General features: G+C 37.7%; 2 protein-coding genes and 4 non-coding genes across 6 annotated transcripts; 4 read left to right on the top strand and 2 right to left on the bottom strand.

Moving 5' to 3' along the window:
- Positions 1 to 960: 960 nt before the first annotated feature.
- gstt1a (glutathione S-transferase theta 1a) lies at positions 961 to 7181 on the bottom strand. Its single transcript, XM_026344348.1, has 5 exons — positions 6930 to 7181; positions 6064 to 6151; positions 5414 to 5570; positions 4367 to 4543; positions 961 to 1717 (listed from the first exon to the last, which is right to left on the bottom strand). The coding sequence occupies exons 1-5, from the start codon at positions 7033 to 7035 to the stop codon at positions 1517 to 1519; spliced, it is 729 nt and encodes a 242-aa protein (XP_026200133.1). The 5' UTR covers positions 7036 to 7181; the 3' UTR covers positions 961 to 1516.
- A 664-nt stretch (positions 7182 to 7845) lies between these two features.
- Positions 7846 to 13508, bottom strand: LOC113150247 (cilia- and flagella-associated protein 157-like). The gene is made up of 8 exons (XM_026342666.1): positions 13332 to 13508; positions 11899 to 12170; positions 11344 to 11497; positions 10746 to 10992; positions 9159 to 9259; positions 8649 to 8799; positions 8339 to 8449; positions 7846 to 8202 (listed from the first exon to the last, which is right to left on the bottom strand). Exons 1-7 carry the CDS (start codon positions 13412 to 13414, stop codon positions 8348 to 8350), a joined length of 1110 nt encoding a protein of 369 aa, XP_026198451.1. The 5' UTR covers positions 13415 to 13508; the 3' UTR covers positions 7846 to 8202; positions 8339 to 8347.
- trnac-gca lies at positions 8965 to 9036 on the top strand. Its single transcript has one exon. It is a non-coding gene; the product is annotated as a tRNA-Cys (tRNA).
- Positions 9762 to 9833, top strand: trnac-gca. Its single transcript has one exon. It is a non-coding gene; the product is annotated as a tRNA-Cys (tRNA).
- trnac-gca lies at positions 10225 to 10296 on the top strand. The gene has a single exon. It is a non-coding gene; the product is annotated as a tRNA-Cys (tRNA).
- On the top strand, positions 10642 to 10713 carry trnac-gca. The gene has a single exon. It is a non-coding gene; the product is annotated as a tRNA-Cys (tRNA).
- Positions 13509 to 22125: the final 8617 nt, after the last annotated feature.

Raw genomic sequence — 22125 nt, 5'->3', positions numbered from 1 at the left:
TAAATATCTTAAGATATAACATGAGTAGCGTAGGAAACACATTAAGACCTGCAGGTAGTCCGTCCTCTAGGTGGCAGTGTTGTCCCCACTGTGACTCAGAGCAGAGTCACACAGAAAGGATGTCTATTACTTTACCTAGTGTAGAATAAAAGTTAAAACTAAATAGTATGATCTGCTTTGGGAACAAACTTGATCACCCCATGCATGATCATATTTTTATTTTTTTACATTTTCCTCCAGATAAAGAGCTTCTTGTTTGCAGCTGAACAAGTGAACAGCTGTGTGCAGACCAGGCAAAACAATGACCACCACACAGTCTGTGCGTCATTTGCATGTGCAGAGTTGAACTGTTACTGAGAACATTTACTCAATCACTTTACATCACTTAACTTTATTTACGTATTCCTATATCCTTTACCATTATACCACATAAAAAATACTGCGCACACTTTTCTGTTCACTGTACATGTAATGCAGTAACCTCTGTTGATCTTTGTCAACCAGAATTTAAAATCCAACAATCCCGTATAACAAAGTAGCAGCAGTAGTGGTACTCAGTTACATGTCACATTTAATTAATACAGTAAAATACTCCAACTTCAACAGTATCTGTTAACCTGACAAATACCAGACCTCAACATAAAAAGGTTTCATTCAAATAAAGATAAAGTCCACTCGGTCCTCAGGCAGCTGGAGTCATAAATGACTTCCCCTGAAAATATTTCTACTGTAAATTCTGCAACAGCTTCTTAACTATTATGAACAGAATAAAAGTAACGTGCATTCATCTTTATAAAGAGTCAGTGCAGTGAAAGAGTGATGTTATTTTTGTTCTTTCTTTTAATCATCATCATGAGTCAAGACGCGGCTTTTTTAAGTCCATCCTCATCTTTCTTTATTCCACAGTCACATCTACTGTCTTCTGTGGAGCGTCCTGCTGCAGCAAGTACTAGACAACAGTGGGGAGGAAAAACTCACTTTATTCACAAACACCTCTAGAAGAGGCAGGGAGGGGTTTTTTTTGTTTGTTTTTTTTTTTGGTCCTTGTTACATATTGCAGGTAACAGAACCATAGTGTCAACACTGCAGGGAAAACCTGCTCCACAAAACAAACAAGACTTGGAAGTAAAGTTGTTGCACAGCTCCACTGGGGCATATTTTAAGTGATCCAGGTCTTAAAATTAAATTTCAGGAAAGTCTCACAATTTTACACAACTGGCACAGAGTTCTGTTTATTAAAACAATCAGTCTAATTTTAATATTTGTGTCTTAGCCATAGGTGTGCATTAATTCAACAGCAGCTGTTTTAAACACATTTATTCCAGTTGAAAGGTTTTGGAAATACATCCAACCTAAACTCTTTACATCAATCAGATAAACATAAAGATCTCAAACCACTGTGAGGCACAGCTGCACAGTTTTCTGGAATACTGAAAATCAAAGCATGACAGTAAAAACAAATGATTTTTGGCATCAGTGGCAGTTGTATGATCTGCATTCGAGCACAGAAACTCCCTTAGCTGAAAAGCTTCTGAAACTTTGGTTTGAGTATCTCCAGCTTGCTTTTGTCCTGCATCTTCTGAGGCAGGCTGCTCACTTTCATGATGGCCTCGTGAGCTTCGTCAAACAGCTTCTCACCAATCGCTTTCTTCACTCGGTCTCTCCAGACGATCAGCTTTGGCCGACCTTCAAACACATCCAGGCCAGTTCCAACAGGCTGCAAAACATGCATTAAACACAACCTGAATACATGTTTACATTAATAAGAAAATACTGCATTACATGAAATTATAATTGCAGTTACTTTATTTATTAAAACGTTAAACCAGAATTTATCCATGTTGGTGAAAGGAACCGCTGTGGGGATAAATGCACAAATATGCTTAATCACATATATGTCATACAAATGCAAATATAATCACACTTTCATTCAACATATCATTATAATTTATAATATATATATATAATTTTAGTTCACTAAGTCATTAAGTTACTATATTTCATAATGCTTTGAATTTTCAGTTCTTAACATAAATAAATTAAGGTAGTTAAAACATATTTCCAGCTGCAGATAAAGTAATTACAGTGGGTGACTTTAACATCCATGTAGATGTTGATAAAACTGCTTCAACACTGCTTTACTCAAAATTGTGTAGACATCACATAAGCTGGAAAGGAGGTGGCGTTCCACTAATTTAAATTAATCTTGCATAGCTTGGAAAGACAGTTTAATAATATACAATAAAGTCCTCCGTAAAGCTAGAACCGCATATTATTTCTCATTAATAGAAACAAATAATATCCCGACTAGACTCCTCAAAGATGTCTTACCTATGATCAGCACGTCCATATTAGATCAGATCAATCTATCTTTACTAACAGGCTACGTACCACAGGCTTTAAAGGTTGCTGTGGTCAAACCTCTACTCAAAAAGTCTACTCTGGACTCAGGGGTTTTAGTAAATTATAGACCAGTATTCAATCTGCCCTTTATCTCTAAAATTCTTGAAAAGGTAGTTTCTAAGCAATTATGTGATCACACGTGCAAGAATAACTTGTATTAGGATTTCCAGTCAGGATTTAGAGTACATCATAGCACAGAAACAGCACTGGTGAGGGTCACTAACCATCTTCTATTAGCATCAGACAACGGACTTCTCTCTATAGTATACTCTCTTAGTGCTGCATTCAACACTATAGATCACAACATTTTATTAGGCAGACTGGAACATGTCATTTGGATTAAAGTAACAGCACTAGAATGGTTTAAATCGTATGTATCAGACAGATTCCAGTATGTGCATGTGAGTCTTCCACAGGGTTCTGTCCTTGGACTGATCCTTTTCACTCTATATATGTCCTCCTTAGGCAATATTATTAGGAAACACTCTATACATTTCTGGCTGTATTTATCTATGAAACCATCAGAAACCTATCAATTAATCAAACTTCAAGCTGCTTAAAAAGACATAAAGACCTTGATGTCCTCCAATTTCCTTCTCCTAAATCCAGACAAGACAAAGGTTATTTAGTTTGGGCCTAAAAATCTTAGAGACAATATGTCTAATCACATTATCACCCTTGATGACTTAGTATTGGCCTCAAGTAACTATAAGGAAATCTCTGAGTTATCTTTGATCAGGATATCTCCTTCACTTCATACATCAAAGAAATCTCTAGAACTGCCTTTTTTCAACTGAGAAACATTGTTAAAATTAGGAACATCCTGTCCCAAAGTGATGCTGAAAAACTAGTCCATGCATTTGTTACTTCCAGACTGGACTATTGTAATTCATTATTAATAGTTTGTCCCAATAACTCATTAAAAAGCCTCCAGTTAATACAAAATGCTGCAGCCAGAGTTCTGACTGGAATTAGCAAGAGAGATCATATTTCTCCTACGTTAGCTTCTCTCCATTGGCTCCCTGTAAAATCCAGAATTGAATTTAAAATTCTTCTCCACACATATAAAGCACTTAATAATCAGGCTCCATCTTATCTTAAAGACCTCATGGTTCCATATCTAGAACTCTACGTTCTCAGACTGCAGGTTTACTTGTGGTTCCTAGAGTTTCGAAATGTAGAATGGGAGGCAGAGCATTTAGCTACCAAGCCCCTCTCCTGTGGAACCAGCTCCCAGTTCAAGTTCTGGAGGCAGACACCCTCTCTACATTTAAGACTAGACCTGAAACTTTCCTTTTTTATAAAGCTTAGTTAGAGATGGATCAGGTGACTCTGAACCATCTCTTAGTTATGCTGCTATAGATTAGTCTGCTGGGGGAACTCTACTGATACACTGGGCTCCCCTTATCTTTTTCTATCCTCTCCTCTATCAATTCAGATGGCCAACTACCCTGAGCCTGGTTCTGCTGGAGATTTCTTCCTCTAAAGGGAGATTTTCCTTGCCAATGTTGCCTAGTGCTGCTCAAGTTATATTTTATAAGGTCTCAAACCTTACACTGTCAAGAGCCTTGAGATAACTTCTGTTGTGATTTGGCACTATACAAATAAAATTTAATTGAAAAAACATTTTTGACAGTGAAATGTGTATACACATTTACAGTTCATATTTGCATAGTAAAATTGATCAAATAACCGCTGTCCATGGCACTGATAAGCCTGAAGAGAACTATCAGCTGACTTTGCAGCTTTTAAAAAAAGGTTTATTGTTTTACTGAGATGGACTGAGCAAAAAAAATGTGTGACAGATAAATCTAGATGTTGGTGTGTTATGCATATAATGCCCATTTAGGGCATATAACCATTTCCTTTGATATATATATAGGCATATAGTCATCAGCAAGTGCTCTGCTAATAGAGCGTTTCACTTACCACCAGTAACATAGTTGTAGTAAAACAGAATTACCTGCATGATCTCCACTATAGCCACCAGATCAGCCAGAGAGATTTTGTTGCTAACGATGAATGGTTTATTTTGCAGGAATTTCTCCTCCAGCAGGTTGAGCGACTGCTTCAGATCCTCCAAAGCAGCATCCATCTTCTCCTTCGGGGGCTCGGAGCCCATGATGAGAGGAAACACACTCTGCTCAGGGACAGAAAGTTCAGTAAGACTTTGCTGATGTCTTAGTCAGTATTCTGTTTACTGTTTTACTTCTATACAAGTACAGTATTCCGTATGTTTAGCCATGCCAACAGATTGACTTTATGATGTGTAATAGTCACTTAGCCAACATTTTGACAACTAAAGGGTGGATTACCATAATATATCGGTTTACTGTGATTTCTTGCTCAGATGTGGAAGTCATGTTCTTAAGATTTTTAATAAACTTATTTTTCACCATCTCGAACATGATTTTGAGCTTAGGGACTGAAATCTGGTACAAGCATGCATGCTGAATTTGAATATTGTTGATGAAACCTTAATTTTTCACCAATTGCTAGTCAATATTTTAATTGGATGGCATTTCAATCTCAGTTTTACTTTTTGATTAGTGCTAATTTGTAAATAGTAGCTTGCTAACATGTTAAAGAGATTCGTCAGCTTGTTAGTGTTAACATATTAGCATAAACCATTATTATAATAGAGTATAAAACCAAATAGAAGTCCCCAGAGATCGTAGTGACAATTTATGCTGTCAGACTGCCCAAAATCCACCCGACTATAATATCAAGATGCACAAAGCCGCAACTGATGGATGCATTTAGAAAATGTATGTCCAACTAGTTATATGTTGTATATTTATCCTTTTGCAGTGATGTTGGTACAGCTGAAAACAGGCATATTTCTAAGTGACTCCAAACTTTTGAACAGTAGTGTGTGTTGCTAAGTTCACATCAGGAAAAACAGATCAGAAGGAGTAAAAGGAGAGTACTAATCAATTATTATACAACATAAATGTAAACGTGAACCCATGTCAAAAGTGATGAAATGTGTGAGGTAACAGCATCATACCCTGAGCAGAAAGACCTTTGAACCATGCAATCGGAGATTTGTGTGCTGCCAGGCAAGATATTCATTAACACAAGCTCTCTGCTGCAGGTCAGCTGGATACCAGTGATCTGCCACTGACAATGAATATTTCTGTGCCATGTATTTCAGGATTGCAACACTGCAAAACAGACAGCAGGGAGAGAATAAGAGGAAGATAGTCACATTTTGAGAGCTGACCGCCCCCAGCTACCCCATTCATTATTATTTTTTAAAAGGCTGAATAAGATTTCACATTTGTAATTCAGTGCACCAATTTATTGTAGCTTGTTACAGACAGATGAGCAGGCTGTACAAAACATTGCTGATAAGTTGTTAAATGTAACGACATGTAGGTGGGTACCTCATTTAGAGACTGAAATAGTGCAGAAGATAATACCAGGACTATGTACATGATTAGATCGAGTAAGAGTTTACGTGAGAAAATGTGATTTGATAAAATTATCTTTAACACTGTGATAGCAAGCTTTTAAGAATTTCCACAACCTTTTCCTTGCAGGTTTACACCATTACTTAAATCAACTCTACTGCTTTAATGTCAGCATTAACCTATAAATATTATTTTAATATTGTGTCAATTTAAGGACGTTAATCCTAAACCTATATCACAGTACCTTTCTGTCAGAATGAAGCTTCCATCCTTCATGACAGGAACTTTCCTGATTATGCTGATTTTTCCAAACTCCTCACTGTAGTGATGTCCTGTACAAAAAAAAAAAAACGACAATCACAGATCTGTTAACATGAAAGTAGTAATGTAGTAGGAAGAATTTAGTAGAAAGTATTTATTGTCAATTTGTGTGCGTTTTTAGGTTATTAGAAAAAATTATTTCAACTTTTGATGAAAAAGAAACAAATAATAATTAAACGTCTGATGGTGTTTTTTATTATCTGCTTTTAAATACTTTTATCTGGTTTATTTTCTTTCCCCAGCACGCCTTTGTGGAGCTTTGACCTCTGACATGTGACATCACACCCACTATTTGCTTTATAAATCAGCTATCTAGGGGTTAACGTAGACTTTAATCCTCACTGGCTGGATGAACTTTTATTATTATTATTTTATTTATTTATTACCTTTTTGGGTTTAATGTGAAAAGTGATAGCACTTAGAAGGATTTTTCTCTAACAATGATTCTTACAGACCAAGTTCAAAGTTTGCAGGATGTTCAAATCTCAATTCCTGCAAAATATGTTTACAGAGCTGTAACTCAGAAACAAGCAGGAAAAATGGCTAGAAACATTACAATGCAGATTTCTGAAGCTGCAGTTCATGCAACCAATTAAGTTAAAAGTAATTCAGCTATGCAAAGTCTACAAACATCTGGTAACTTCCTGTACATTTCTAAAAGCACAAAATGAACTACTTTGCTTTAAAATAATAGTAGAGTTAAAAGCCTAAACTCTCTAATAAATGTGCACATATTAGTTTTGCCTGAATTCCAAAAGTTTATGTGTCTGTCTAGTGGTGTTTGATTACCTTCAGCTAGGTCAACATGCTTGAATTCAAAGGGAATCCCGACAGCTTTGGCAAACAGAAAGACAGAGCGGCAGGGCTGGGAGAACAGGTCAAGATAGAGCTCCATAGTATCAGACTGTGAAGGCTGCAAATGCTTTGTTCCACCGTGTTTTTAATCGTCTCCTGCCGCGCCTATGAGGCTCTGCCTGCCCCGAACTCCGCCTCTCCTCGGTGTAAGGCTCATTAGTTTTTAAAGGTGCAGACAGTTCAAAGTAAGCAGACTGTCAGGGTTTAGCACTTTCACCTTTGTCCATGATTTTGCTCAACATTTTGTAAACACTGCAGGGATTATCAGCCTTTTGTGCCTCTAATCTGTGGTTCTGTGTCCTCTTTTTAATGAGTTCACAGTAGCAATCAAACATTAGTGAAAATAGGACAAGGTTAACATAACAGTCAATGGATGAAGCTTTGTTAAATATTAATTTATTTTTTGTTATCTTAATGTGAATTGTACCTCCAGTTACATAAACTTTGATTATGTAAAAACTAGCATGTGTCCATGTGTACTTAATATTATTAGATTATAGAATCTAGTAGCGAAGTGAATTGCAACAAACAAACAATTTTTGCAATACATTTTTTGAAATTAACAAAAGTTGATTTTTTTCTGGCTCCAGTTTAGTTTTAGTTTATAAAAATGTTTTAAATAAGTACAAATGTGAGAATGTCTGACTTTCCTTTTTAAATGACTTTACATATATTTTTATTAAATTAGAATTTGTTATGGAAACTGATAGGCATCTATTCCCTGATGCTTCATTGGCTACTCTTACTTTTTGTAAACTTCACTCAAGTAATTAAAAACTATTGGTCAATAAATCACACAAATCTGTACAAAAATCAACAACAGACAAAAAAACAACTTAAGTAGGTGCTCTGATACTGAGGCATAAACTTATCCAATACAGTATAAACCATCAGGGTCTCCCTGCCTGTTTAAAACTATTTTTCTTTAAGATTATGAAGAACATCTGTAACACTGTAATTTGAGCATGGTTGCAAACGACTGCATCAGCTATAAAAGTTCAAATCTACACAGACAGACCAGTAGTCACAACTGAAGCAGGACTGAAGTGACATATACTTTTATTTTTAAACAGGGCTTTGAAAAGGACTGATCTTTCTTACTCTTGGCTGAGTTTGGTTTGGTTTGTTCAGTACCCTGCAGAGGCGGGGGCTTCTGCCCCTGAATAAGTCAGCTGAGGAGCCTGATGTCTTCTTGCCACAAACATTACTGACGGAGAGATAACACTTATAGTACCAACAAATTATACATATAAACAACTACTCTCAAAAAACAGAAACACTATAATTATGATTTGGAATTGATTTATTCATTTCTAAAATCCAATGGAAAGTTATTCGAGTACCTCACTGGTTTAAGGCTGGAGGTCTGTGGGTGTTCCCTGAGGGGCTTTGCTCTCCAGGATCTCCAACAGCCTCTGTACCTTCCACTGTGTCTCATACACCTTGTCCAAGTCCTGCAGAAGACAGAGAACACAAAATTAGAGCTTCAGTAACTAAGAAATAATAAATAACAAACTTCACATTCCACAAACCTGAGACCTCACATCCTCCATTATAACCATAAAACATACAAACATGGAGATATATTCCTATTATAGGGACATAAAGTAGGGCAGGGACAGCTGGAAAACAAGTGCTTGAATGTGTTTTTACCGTTAGGATGTGTCTGAGAATGATAGCTGCCTCCTGCATGACACGCTCCAGCTGCCTCTGCCGGTTCCTCTCCATCTGGATTTCCGCCACTAGCTGGTCCACTTCACCTGCTTTTTCACGACACTCCTTGACCACTAGGTCCAGACGCTGTCTGATAACACAACAAACACAAAATCATCTGTGATGATCTATCCCTAGCTTTATATAGCCAATAGTCATAGTAAAAATGCCAAATGCTGTTTATTTTCATAAGAAAAGTTACAAGAGGGTCTTAGCATAAGAACTCTGATCTCTGTATCTAGAGAAGATAGACAGAGGGGGTATAGCTCAGGGGTAGAGCATTTGACTGCAGATCAAGAGGTCTCCGGTTCAAATCCGGATGCCCCCTGAATCAGACTTATGCTGTTGTCACTGCTGAAATTACAAAATAGTAAATCATGACATCTTACACAACAATGAAGATGAGTCTGATTCTGAGTAATTGCCAGTAAGTAGTGATGCAACATTTACCTGAGAACTTCTATATGAGCCACTATGTGCTGCTGAGTGATGCGACAGTCCTTTAGCTCCACCTTCAGCTGTTTGCAGTTGTCTGACAGCTGTTCTACATCCTGAAGAACGTAAGATGAGAAGATGCTTTTGTTTACAAAAGACGGACTAGGAAAGTTTGTAAAAGGTGCAGATATGGTACTATGATATGACACTAACTGGGCAATCTGAATTGAGTTGTAAAGAGTCTGGTGTAATCATACTGACCAATTCAAAGTTTTATTCAGTTATATAATGTTAAATGTCAAAATTAATTGTTTCTAACAATTTAATAAAATAAAAAAATAAAATTTTTATTTTAATTGGTGTAAACAAGTGCATTTACTCTGTTCTGATGTTTGGTATTTCATTTTTTATGTAATTTTAACTGCTGTAGCAGCTGAATTTCCCTCTTGAGATCAATTGTTACCTTAGCTTAGAGAAAATTTGTTACCTTATAGTGGTCACTTGTAAATGCTACTGAAGAGGAAATATGTCTATATGAAATGTTCTTTATTGAGACCCACTGAAGCACAAATCCAACAGTCCTCTCTCAAAACACAGCACATGGGATTGTTATGCTGTGGGGGTATAGCTCAGTGGTAGAGCATTTGACTGCAGATCAAGAGGTCTCCGGTTCAAATCCGGATGCCCCCTTTCAGGGTTCCTATCACTTTAAAGTCCAGAAAAACATCTTGGTCTAAATGACATCATACAAGCTTCTTTGTAAGAAAAGCTGTAATATTCAAACAAAACACAATGTTTAGCATCGTGCTCTTCACTTACTTACAGAATGCCATTACATAGCAGTGTGCCATAGGAATTAGTTGCTCTACAAAAAAGTCTGGCAATAAAATCAAACACATACAAGCGAGTCTCTTGCGCAACAGTTAACTTTGATTCTAAGTCTCTGACTTATGAAGTGACAACGCATTGTTTTCTTTATTTTGGGAATACAGGAACAAACACAATTATAGTAAATTGTTCAGCCGGGCCAATGCAGACATATGACACAATTGAAAGCTTACATTCACGGGGGAAGGTATAAGGGGGTATAGCTCAGTGGTAGAGCATTTGACTGCAGATCAAGAGGTCTCCGGTTCAAATCCGGATGCCCCCTAAGTCAATCTTATTCTTTCACTGTAAAATCAATTTGAAGTTTAAATAACTTATCAATGGCAGAGCTCATGAACATTGCAGAGAGGGAACAAGCAGATCTTTGGATAGAGAGGGTCACTCTGGTACCACTAAGACTGAGCCTGAAGCATGCCAGATCCAGAATGCTCTTTTCAATCAAAAATCTGCCATTGTGACTTGTTGGTCTTTCTTTCTTTGGGATGTAAAGCTACAGTTTAAGTTGTAGTAGTATATGTTTAGTTTATGGGTGTGATTTGAGTGGTGAAGTGGAGTGGGTGAACAGATCACAGGTCACAGGTCAATAGTCACTGATATAAACCTTCAGTGTGGGGGTATAGCTCAGTGGTAGAGCATTTGACTGCAGATCAAGAGGTCTCCGGTTCAAATCCGGATGCCCCCTGTACTGCTTTCTTATCACCTCTGTCCTCTTACCTCCTTGTAAGCCATACTCTCCTGCTCAGTCTTCTTAAGGTCTTTCTTTAGCATCTTCTTCTTAATGCAAAGATCCCTCTCTCCATCTCGTAGGGCTTCTTTCTCCTCCTGCAGACGTGTGGTCTCACGGTGCAAGAACTGGATCTGCCCCTCACGCTTGCTGTGTTGAGCTCTCTCATTTTGAAGAATCTCTGAAATCTTCATTTTGACCGAGTCATTCACTGTGTTTTGCATATACTCAATAACCCTGATGTTGAAGGACAGGGACAAAGGTTTAGGTGAAAGCATTGTTTGATGGTGGTATAGGTCAGTGGAAGAGCATGTGAGTGCAGGCTTCTGGTTAATATGCCCTCTGATTTGAACATTTGAGATCTAAAGCTTGTTTTATGCTTTTGAATTGAATCTATACCTACACAGAGCCTGTGCCATAAGTTAATGTACAATGGCAAGTCAAACTATGCTTAAACTGAGCTGATGCAGCATTACCGTGACACATAGTTACATTTCTGCAGACACAGGCTAAGGCATAGAGTCTGCAAAGTTATCACTTTGTGAATATGCTTTGCCCTTCGCCACAGTTATAAAGTTTAAACATTACTTTGCCCTCTCCAGTGTGGTTTCCATCTGCAGGTTGTCGATGGCAGCTTTGTGCTCTTCCTTCTGACTGACCAGCTGCTTCTCCAGAGACTCCACGTACTGCAACTGCTGCGTCATCCGAATAAACTGATCCTTCTGATCCTCAATCTTTGCCGCTGAGGGGAGGAGAGTAAACAATGATTTCGCCAGAATATGCTTGTTTAAACACCACACATTTTAAACATCGTGCGCATTCTGGGTGTTTTTTTTTTTGTTTAGTTTTTTCAGAAATTTCTGCCAGTCATACTGACTTTAGGCAATTATTTCCAGCATGGCAAAACATTGTCTGATTACATAAAATTCTCTATTAAAGTTCCACTTTCTTCTGCTGCAGGATACTCTGTAAACATTTACTTGTTACTTGTTCCTTAAGATGTAAAACAAAGGCATACTGGCAGCCTGCCGTCTGCTGTCAATGAAATACAAACACGTCCCTGTAGTTGTTGAGCCTTTCAGTTTTTCTTTTAATAACAATAAAAAAAATTATCAAAGCACATACATTTTGTGACTGTCTCACCCTGTGTCACACTTTGTGAGTTTAAATTGTTGATCTGGTCCAGAAGCTTCTGCTTCTGCTGGCTGTGCTGAAGATTTAGAGCCTCTCTGTCGTGTTTGGCTGACATCTGCTGACTCTCCAGATTCTTAGCCAGCTCGTCCACCTTCTTTTCTTTGGCAGCCAAAGAGCGCTTCAGGTAGTCAGTGATGTCTTTCTTGTCCTTCTCCAGTGCACTGCACTGAGACAACAAATCCTTGTTCTGTTCCTCCAGCTCATCACATTTAACCTGACATCTTTAAAACAAAAAGGACATGTAAGATTAAGTGTTATAATGTACAATCTTAAAAATGTAAAATGTTAACTTCACTAACTACAACTTGCATCAGACTGTGGTAATAATTGTATAAAGATACAACAGTGTTTTATTATGTTAGTAAAACGTGACTGAAATGAAATCACAGAAATAAAGTGTTAGAGGGAGGTTCTGAAGGAGATCCACTACATGCCAAGTAGTTGTTTGTCTTTCTTAATTTAACTCAAACTGAGGTCAGTTAAATGAACATTAACATTAGCTAATCTACTGTGTTGATCTATTCCCTGATGTTTTTCAAGCAGTTTCTCCAATGTGAAGAGCTGCTGCCTTTCTTTGTTATGTATGATAGTAGATTGACTGTATATCACCTCTGTCTCTACACTCTTTCCAAAACGATGCAGTAGAATATATTGATGATAATAATGATATAATTCTGTGTTCATTTTATTAGCTGTTACTCACAATACTATATTAAGTGACTCCAGTTTGTGTAACTCATCTTTTAGTTTAGCTAGGCGAGGTTACCATTACAGAAACAAACTACAAAACAAGGCCATTATTGTGAAAATAGTTTTTTAGAAACACCCATGAACTCTTCGAACCACCTGGATAAAAATATATATATTTGATTGATTTGGTTTCACATCCATGTTTTCTTTTGATTCACAAACACCATCCAACAACTTGGAAAACGAGTTAACGTGTTTTTACCGTATAGAATTATGGATATTTTATCATAATGTTGGGTAGACCCCTTTTAAGGCTTTTTAATGGTTCTGAAAAAAATACTTGCAGAGCAATGGCGAGTGTTAAAAAATGAGTTAAAGTATTAAACTTCGCCAGTTAGCTAATTAGCTAACTTTAAGCTAAACCGAATGTTAGCTTATCTGTGACATAAGTTCGAACTTTGACCTACTTAGCACAAAATGCAGCTAATGCTAATGTAGCATCACTCTAGCCACTGTTAACGGACGATAAATAAAGCGGGATTGTTTATATTTTCTAACGCATGTGTCTAGTAACATTTAACGATGCATATTATTATATGTTTAAATAAAACTGACGTCAATATTTCGCTCACTCCTCTCCATAAACAGGGAAACTGGTTTGTAGCATATGCTAGCTGTTAGCACAGCCGTACCTCTCCAACTGCTCCTCAAGATATTGAATTTGTATCAAATACAAACACTTTTCACTGTCGTCGGAAACCACATAATCTGCCATATTAGTATTTATCCTATATATTTTTAAGGTTATTATATTATTATATCTCCTCTGTTGAATTCTTCTTGTAGGAAATGTTGAAACTAGCCGTTGCTAGGAGATGCTGCCTTCAAGGACTGCTCCGAAAATTCTAGTTTTCAAAAATGAAAATATGACGTTCTGGGAGGAGAACACGTGACTGGGCCCCAGCTACTGTGTTTGGATGGGCTGATGTGAAGCTGTGCAGCGCTGCCCTCCTGCTGGTCCTGAGAGAGATCATGAATCTCCTCAACCTTGAGTCATGCTGGTGCAGCAATGGAGGTCTGGAGGTGTGGAAACTATGGTTGTTATCATCTGCTTCATCTTGCTGCTGCAGGTCTCCACCTTCCTCTGGGTTCTCTGCTGTCTGAATTTACCTTTCTTCTTCTGTGTGGTCCTGCTGTTGTGGCTCAGCAGCACCTCTCTTTGGTCTGTCGCCTGCCTGAGTGTCGTCTGATGTGTCAAGGTTTGGAGGTTTTTCTTGGTTCAAAACACTCAAAGAGAACATATCAACCATCCTGAACGTAACCTCGGTGATGACCTTAATGTGACCTCATTACACGTGTAATTCTTGTTTTTATTTGTTCATTATGCATTTGTTATCTAATATTGGGATCATTTTCTCTTAATGCACTTATAGGCATATAGCCTGTCCTCACACTATAAACCATTTAACGAAGTTTCTTTATTCACCTTTTGCACGGGTACAGATCAATTCCTGTCGGGTTCTATCACAGATACACGTGAAAGTAATGCTGACCTAGATTGAGGCGACAAAACATGGAAAAATGCTTCTGTTTACAGTGTTCAAGAAAGTAAAATATATTACTCTACACCTATGTATGGCGGATAAAGAAAGACACTGATACTGTGCTTTTCCACCTTATTTGTAGTTAAAGTGTTTTCCACTGTTCACACATTCACACAAACACACACCAGTTTGCAAAGTTGCCCTGCAGCAGGTCTGACCCCAGTGGGAATTTGGGGTTGAGTGTCTTGCCCAAGGACACTTCAACATATGACACAAGGTAATAATACCCTAAATAAAAACATATTGCACCAAGTAGCCCCCGTGAAAACTACATGTTGGATGTGTAAACAGGAAGAACATGTAAATAAAGGACTAATGTCTTTTACTAATCTCCTAAACTCAAAACTTAAGTAAAGGTGCAAGTAACTAAAAAATACTCCACTACAACTAGAAGTACCACTTTATATTTCTTACTCATTTGCAAGTATGAACAAACTAGTACTCCATTATTAAATACTATAAAAATACTGCAGTAAAGTACAGGTACAGGTACAAATTGAACTTAATTACAGTACAGTAAATGTGCTTAGTTACTCACCACTTAACATATTGAAAGATTCTCAATCATCTAAGTCATAGTTATAACAAAAATGCTGATTGATGGAAACTACATGTCTGAAGACGTCATCAGTTCTGAGGTGAACAGCATCTCTGGGAAAACGTGTCAATGCAATTTTAAATTCATACTGTGTGTATTTAAAGGAAGAGTGTCCATGTTGGTGCAGTTCCCATCAACAGCAAGAGAGGTCAGTAAATACCTGGGTTTCCCATCAGTGCTTTAGGTTCATATCAGTTCACATTTAAGTCCATGTAGTAGACGTTTCACCTGGTGGTGAAATATTCTCCTGTTTACTCTGGAGACAACACAGAGACGATTGTCAGACAGTTTCACCTCCATCAGGAATGCAGTTAACTGGAGCTGCAAGGACACAACAGAGAGACGCCAGCTGGGTCAATTAATCAAACTGACTGACTCAGTGTTTTGGAACAATGTCCTGAATCTAACGCTGGAATAATATTATGTTAAAAGCTTATAGGAAGATTTACAATATTTATGCAACACCTCCGAGTCAAAACAGGGAAGTAGAAAACAATCAGGCGCAGTAGTAGATTACAAAGAAAGTTCTGTGCAAGGGAACTTATATTCACTGAGCTCTACTGTACAGTAAAGTAAAGTAGTATCATATGCAGTTTCATGGCTGAATAAACTTTAGTTTGACTTTGGCAAAGAGTAAAAAAAAACATTTATATAGAACTATAGTGACAGTGGGGGAAAGTAACTAAGTACATTCTAAAGTACTGTAACGAAGTACAGTTTGGAGCTATTTCCATTTTGTGCCACTTTCTACTTTTCATTTAGGTATTGTATTTTTACTCTGATACATTTTGAGTTAGTTACTCTTCAGTATAATAACAGGAATTTATTGATTGCTGTTGTGAAATTCACATAATACACAGATATATATAAAATATAAAAAAAAATTCTAATTATCAGATCCAAAGCACATAATCATTAAAACAGTGTACACAAAATAAGCTCCATTGTTACCAGTTGCAGTGTTAAACCTACACAAACATTTATGCATCAGTTATTATAATCCAATAATATCAAACCCACTAATCTAAAATGACCCAACCTGCATAAAAAGTATAATTTTACTGTTGTTGCAGTAAAAATTTTATTTCTTCCACCACAGTAAGGTGGTTTTGATATAACATTAGGTAATGTAGAATGAAGCACTGTAAGGTGTTTATTGTCAAATTAGCAGTAAACTACTGGCAACAATTATCCAGTAGTGGATGTATTTTACTGCACAGTAAAACTACTGTAAAACAAAATACAGTAGATTTTGACAGTAGTTTACTGTAAGGTAAATTCAAATTTAAGAAACAACAGCACTGAATAGACAGTAGAGCCACCTCCTCAGCTCCAGGTGGATCTCAGGTCTTCTTACTGGGATCAGACCTTTGTTCTGCAGGGCTAATAGCTTTTGCCTCCTGACCAGTTCACCAAAAGATCCCAGTAAGTGCAATTCTGCGCGTCACCTCACAACACGAGTTGGACGAAGACGACAAAACTAAAAAAAACATCACACAAAGAGAGGAGCTGCTGCGACTGGCTGCCACACAACAGGCGCCATTCTCAAGCTCCATTACATTAAAATTTTACATACAGAAAATACAAAAGGCTCATAAAATGTGATATACTACATCTTTACTAACCTTCCAATGCTAAGTAAACTTTTTGTTTAGAAAATGTAAAGTTAAAATGTAGTTTTGTTCATGATGGTTACGGTCACCAGTATTCATCGTCTTTTATTTTGTTCCATTTGGTTCAAACCTAAACTCACAAAAAACAGTGTAGAAAGTCTGACTGTGGCCACAGTGTTTTGTACTACTACTACTAAGTATTTGTCTTATATTGTCTTTTTATGCTTGAATTACCACCTCTACCATGACTGTGCCTCTTTAACTGCACTCATTATCGCTTATGCTCATCATATATAAACTTACCTTACAAATAAACATCAGGGTTATGACTGTGTTCAAAAGTGTTGAAGATTGTTGTCAGGCTTCTGCTCACATGGGGACATCTGGGAAAGGAAAAAATTTCGGCTGTGTGCTAATCACAAAATATGAATGAATGGGTTTATACTGTGTGATACAGTGAACAGATAAATCAGTCGTACAACTGTCTGTCACTGATCACATCTGTTTTTCAAACTGAAAAACAGATGTGATCGTTCTGGAATCAGTTTCTAAATGAATGACGTAAAGGCTACGAAGTTGCATGATCATGCTTATTTTCATAACCTATAATATGTTGACAAGCACATGGATTTTGGAAAGGTGATGCGTTATGTCATCATTTAAACATTTGTTGATCTGAAAGTGCATCTGACTTGCCTTACATGAAATGAAAGAGCATATAAGAAATTAACTGACAAAACAGTTCCAGCTTGAGGTCCGTTAACAGTCCTGGCAGATAACTGTGCTACAGCTAAACTCTTAAATGCTACTGAATTATCAACAGAATCGTCTCCAAGCAGTCCAGTCTCCTAAAAATGACGTAAATGCTGATCGCTGATGAAGATGACATGATGTGGTTAAATGGGACCCGGAGTAGGGATTGTTTTGCCAAATACTTGTTTTCCTCACTTGTTTGTTGTTGTAGAAATTTTGGTTCTGCAGGAAAACTTGTTAAAACTAGTTAAATGATAAATTATGCTGCATGCAGAGCCAGTACACCTTTGCAAATCCCTAGATGAAACATTTATTTACGACATTTGCTTCAGCTGTGTGAGAATCCTGGATCAGCTCCAGGTTTTTTTATCTGTAACGCTACAACTTTGAAGTAAAACTGCTTTCATAAGCCACGCTAGCAATCAAAGCTCGTGCACACACGCGACATCAAACTGCAGCAAATTGATGTAAATTAAAAATAGGAAAACTCATTATTTGACCGCAGAGGACGCTGAGGCATGACGTCTTTAAAGGAAAACCAAGATTAGCACCAGCAGCAGTTCACTTTTCCGCCTCTGTTTTCATCTTTCGTCCTTTCAACCATTTGGTTGTTTTGTTGTGGCGAGGCCTGCCAGGGGTCAGCCAGGGTCACGGCAAAAAGAGAGAAGGGGGGTTAATGTCTTCAAACCCACTAATAACCCCCACTGTGCCCCCCTAACCCACTCTAGGGTCATTTTTCATACATCTCCACCCAGCTAGTTGGAGGAGGCCTGCAGCTGGAGCCTGGTCGCTTCCATCCATGTGTCTGGTTTGCATTAAATGGACACATGTGGCCTTTGTTTTGAGAAGTGCGGCTGACACAAACCTACAACCAGCTGTATGAAAAATGGATTTCTCGGGCAGCGAAATTAGGCTATACTTTGTTCAGGGCCAGTGTTTCACTTTAAACAGGAGGTATTGTAATGGCAGGAAGCATACGATTTGATTTAAGCCGTTCGTTAAGGATGGCGGCAGAGTATCCCTGTGATCTGAGGTATACGTGAGTCAGAGGCCAGATATGAATCTGAACGTATGTCAGATGTTACAGCTCAAACTTAAATATCACATCTCAGAGTTTTATAGCTGCTGTTGCTGTGAAAAGCAAGTTGACTTTCTTTTGTCCATGACGGAGATTTATACACCCAGTTCTGCAATAATGGCTCAGTGTTAAGCTCACGGACACATGGTGGTTGTTGGACACATTAGCAGAGGCAGGGATCAAACCTGTGACCTTTTTTATGAGCGGACTGTGCAATGCCAAACTGCCGTTCAATGCTTTAATGAAGTTTCTTAAAGAAAAAGGATCTGGTGTTATTTTTCTTGTAGTTAGTAAGTCGCATGAAAGGTCTAAATCATTTGGTAGGTGTTCTGGTGCTTTTGATCGTATCTCATGATCTTTTTCTGTTTTTCAAGAGTCCGTGAGCTTTGGGTGGACCGACAGGACAGAGAAACTTCAACATATTGACAGGGTTTTAGATTTGTTGACAATAAGAAAAACAGAAAAAAGAAACCGTGGCCCGTTTTTAAAGGGATTAATGTGCTGCTATTTAATCTTCTAAAACACAGGAAATATTTTGCAGACAAAGAAAAACACCTAAATTGCCTTCATTCAACCATAATGTTGTATGAAGCCAATTTAACATTTTCACATCAGTGTTGTGTTATGTTACACTCTTACTCACCTGGAACAAACAGGAATATTTTTTCAACTCACCGAGCTTCACTAAGCATGAATTCTGATTTGCAGGAACACTTACAGTCTGAAACTGTATCTGTTCAAACCGTGGGACAAAGTCATTATTTTGCAAGTCATTGAGTTTCTTATTTTGACTTTAAAGGCCCATGTCAACCTGAATTAAACCTCTGAGGCCACTGTCTCTATAAACAAATATAAATTCAGTAGTAGGTACAAACAAATAGTATTTTTTTTCTTGTATTTTCTGCAGCACAACAAGGCTGTTTGGCTATTTGAGTATGTTTGCTGCAGTTATGTCACAGAAGTGAAACAAAACTTGGATTGATGTTCAGTCTACTGCATCTAGCAGTAGACTGCAGATTTACTGGACAAACAATATTTGGCTAAATACAGACTCTGACTTGCAGAAACCACACAACCAACGCAACAGCCTGGTTTTGTATTGATCTGACATTAAATTACGCACAAAAATTATGTTAATTGACAGTGACTAATATGCTGTTGCTGCTAGACTAGAGCTGCCAGTTTAATATTTTGTAAACACCTTTATCCTAATAAAAGAGGGGAGATGTTAACCTCAGGGGATCAGAACAGTCCATCGCCAGTGTATCTGTACATATTTCTTCTCTTGCAAATGGAGCACAATGCGTTACTAGAGAGCAGTGCAGTATCATCAGCATGCTGATGTAAAGAAAATACAATAAAATTTCATTCTTGTTTTTGTTCTAGCCAATATGATCCCTACGATTAGCTCAGAACATCTCTAATAATATTCACGTGTCCTCACTGGCACACTTATCTACAGAGCCCCTCTACCGTCAGATGTTTTGGAAATAGAGCGGTTAGGTTTTATGTACTTTGCTAATAAGGCATGTTGTTATGCTCAGATTTATCAAGTTGACGTAGGAACTAAAGCATTAATCTTTGTACATGCATGTTCACCTATTATGTTATTTGCATGTCCAAGTATAATAAACGTCATAAATACAATTTAAAACTTGTGACTGTGGGGTTAGCTGGTTTAGCTGCTGAGATAAGCAACACCCATCTCCCACACATGCACACATTCACTCAGAATTTTCTCACTGGAAAGCCATGCTGATGCTGTGCACTTTGTTTTTATGATTCATACATTTTAACCATGAGAAAAACTCTGCTCTCCATCAGGATAATCAGTGCATGTGAAAAACACATCAAAGCTTCAGTTCAAACTGGACCAACAGCTGCTACTTTAGGATCAGATGGAAACCACTAAATCTTTTTATCTGCAGAGATCAGCTTGGTTTCACCTTAAGAGCTGCAAAAACAAGGTTTAGATGAAGGCCGGAGAACTAACTCCAAGCTATCAGATTGAGATAATTACATTATTGTGTTGATATGGATATTTATGTTAGGTCTTCAATACTGCAAATGCGTATATGGATATGAATTGTTAATGTGTTTCACCCTGAAATTCTAAGTATCAAGTCTGAACGCTTCAAGTAGAAAAATCATGCACATGGAAAAGTTGAGGATCATCCCAGTCCCCAAAAATCCAGCTGTCATTAGATAAACTGCGTCTTGATGCATTTTACAATGTTTTCACATTTTTTAAAGAGAGCCATGGATGTTGCCATTTGGAGCTTTACGGTGGCTGATGTTTGCACGTTATATGAAACTCCAGTTATTTTTCTTTTCCCTGCACCAGTGTCATTTAGGCAGATTCCTGTAGATTTATTGGACTTGGCAGTGACTTGAATCCTGATTTTGAAGCATATTTCTCGACTAATTGAGAGCTGCTGTCATGTGTTGGAACACCGCCACCTCTCGTAAAAATACTGAGGGTGAAAAAGTATTGGTACCATCTGTGGGGGACATGAGATAGCTTGTTTATCTATAGTTCATGTGATGACAATGCAGTGCAGTGTCGTGCAGGTTAATTTAAAGTTACACAGCAGTTTTAAATCTGCTAACTATAGACAATAAAGACCCTGTGGAAAGTTCCTCCTTTCAAACACAATAAAAATATATAGAGCATGATCAAAACACAGTAGAGCTGAGTTTCAGCTACAAAACCTTTCCCTGGTGCCTGCCTGAAGCGAAATGATCTCATAGGTTAAGTTAAAATGTAATGAATGGAGACAAAAATACATTTTTGGAGCAGCAGTGAACATGCAAACTGTACTAATTAGGTATAATTAATCATATACAACATTTCCACTGGACTACTGCAATAAATACTATTCCTGTATGAGACTAAAAGTTTTGAAACGCTCTGTTTTAGTCTGACCAAAGGCTCAAAACGATGTGACGATGTGTTTAAAGTCGGATTTGGAGAATTTCCACACGCATCAAGTAATGCAGAAACTTCTTGAGGCAGAATTAGGATTCTGTGTGCACATACACAAACGTATGTAGTTTCTGTATGGAGACATTCACATATGTGTTTCTCTCACACTTGCACAATAGACACACGTTTGACAAACTGCAATAAAATCGGAAACGGAAAGAGAGAGTAAACAAACCACTACACTCAATTGTTAAAAAAGAGGAAAAGAAAGAGACAGGTAAACTGTGTTTATAGTGTCTAACATTGTTTGCTAGCAGTTTTTGTGGCTGCTCCATCATCTTTTCTTTTTACAGGTCCACTTTCAAAAATGTGAACAGTTGCTGTTGCAGCCGCTGCCAAACTCAAACACTGTATCCGGGAACCAGTACCTTAACCAGAGAGGTAGACAGATAAACCGTTGTCCATCATAACAGCTGTGAGAGAGATGTGATTATTAAGTTTTAAAGAAATACCACTGGTAAACTTTTTGACCAACACAACACAAATTAGATGCTGGTGCTGGTGCTGATTCAGAGTCACCATGGAGCCCGTCATTACATCAGTATATACGTCAACATACGTCTTTGCTTTTGCAGCAAAGCTAACGTTAAGTCCAACAACAATACAACATTGTCTGTGTGCAAGTGTTGCTCCTGACTTTGAGAGCCTCCCATGCTTTTGCGCTGCTTGCTCTACATTAATACTGTAGTTGTTCTTGTTGGTCACTATAATCTAGAACTCGGTTCTAGCCCAGAAGAGAACTGGTGCCACTCTGCCATTTTTGCAGGCACTTTGCCCTTTGTTGTGTTTTTGGTGGGTGGAAAGGTCACAAAGAAAAGCCCGAACTAACTAAATAAACATGAGTCGAACACAGA

The sequence above is a fragment of the Anabas testudineus genome, chromosome 9, assembly GCF_900324465.2.
Source record: "Anabas testudineus chromosome 9, fAnaTes1.2, whole genome shotgun sequence".
NCBI classification, from domain to species: domain Eukaryota; kingdom Metazoa; phylum Chordata; class Actinopteri; order Anabantiformes; family Anabantidae; genus Anabas; species Anabas testudineus.
This window is presented reverse-complemented; position numbering and strand designations above follow the sequence as displayed.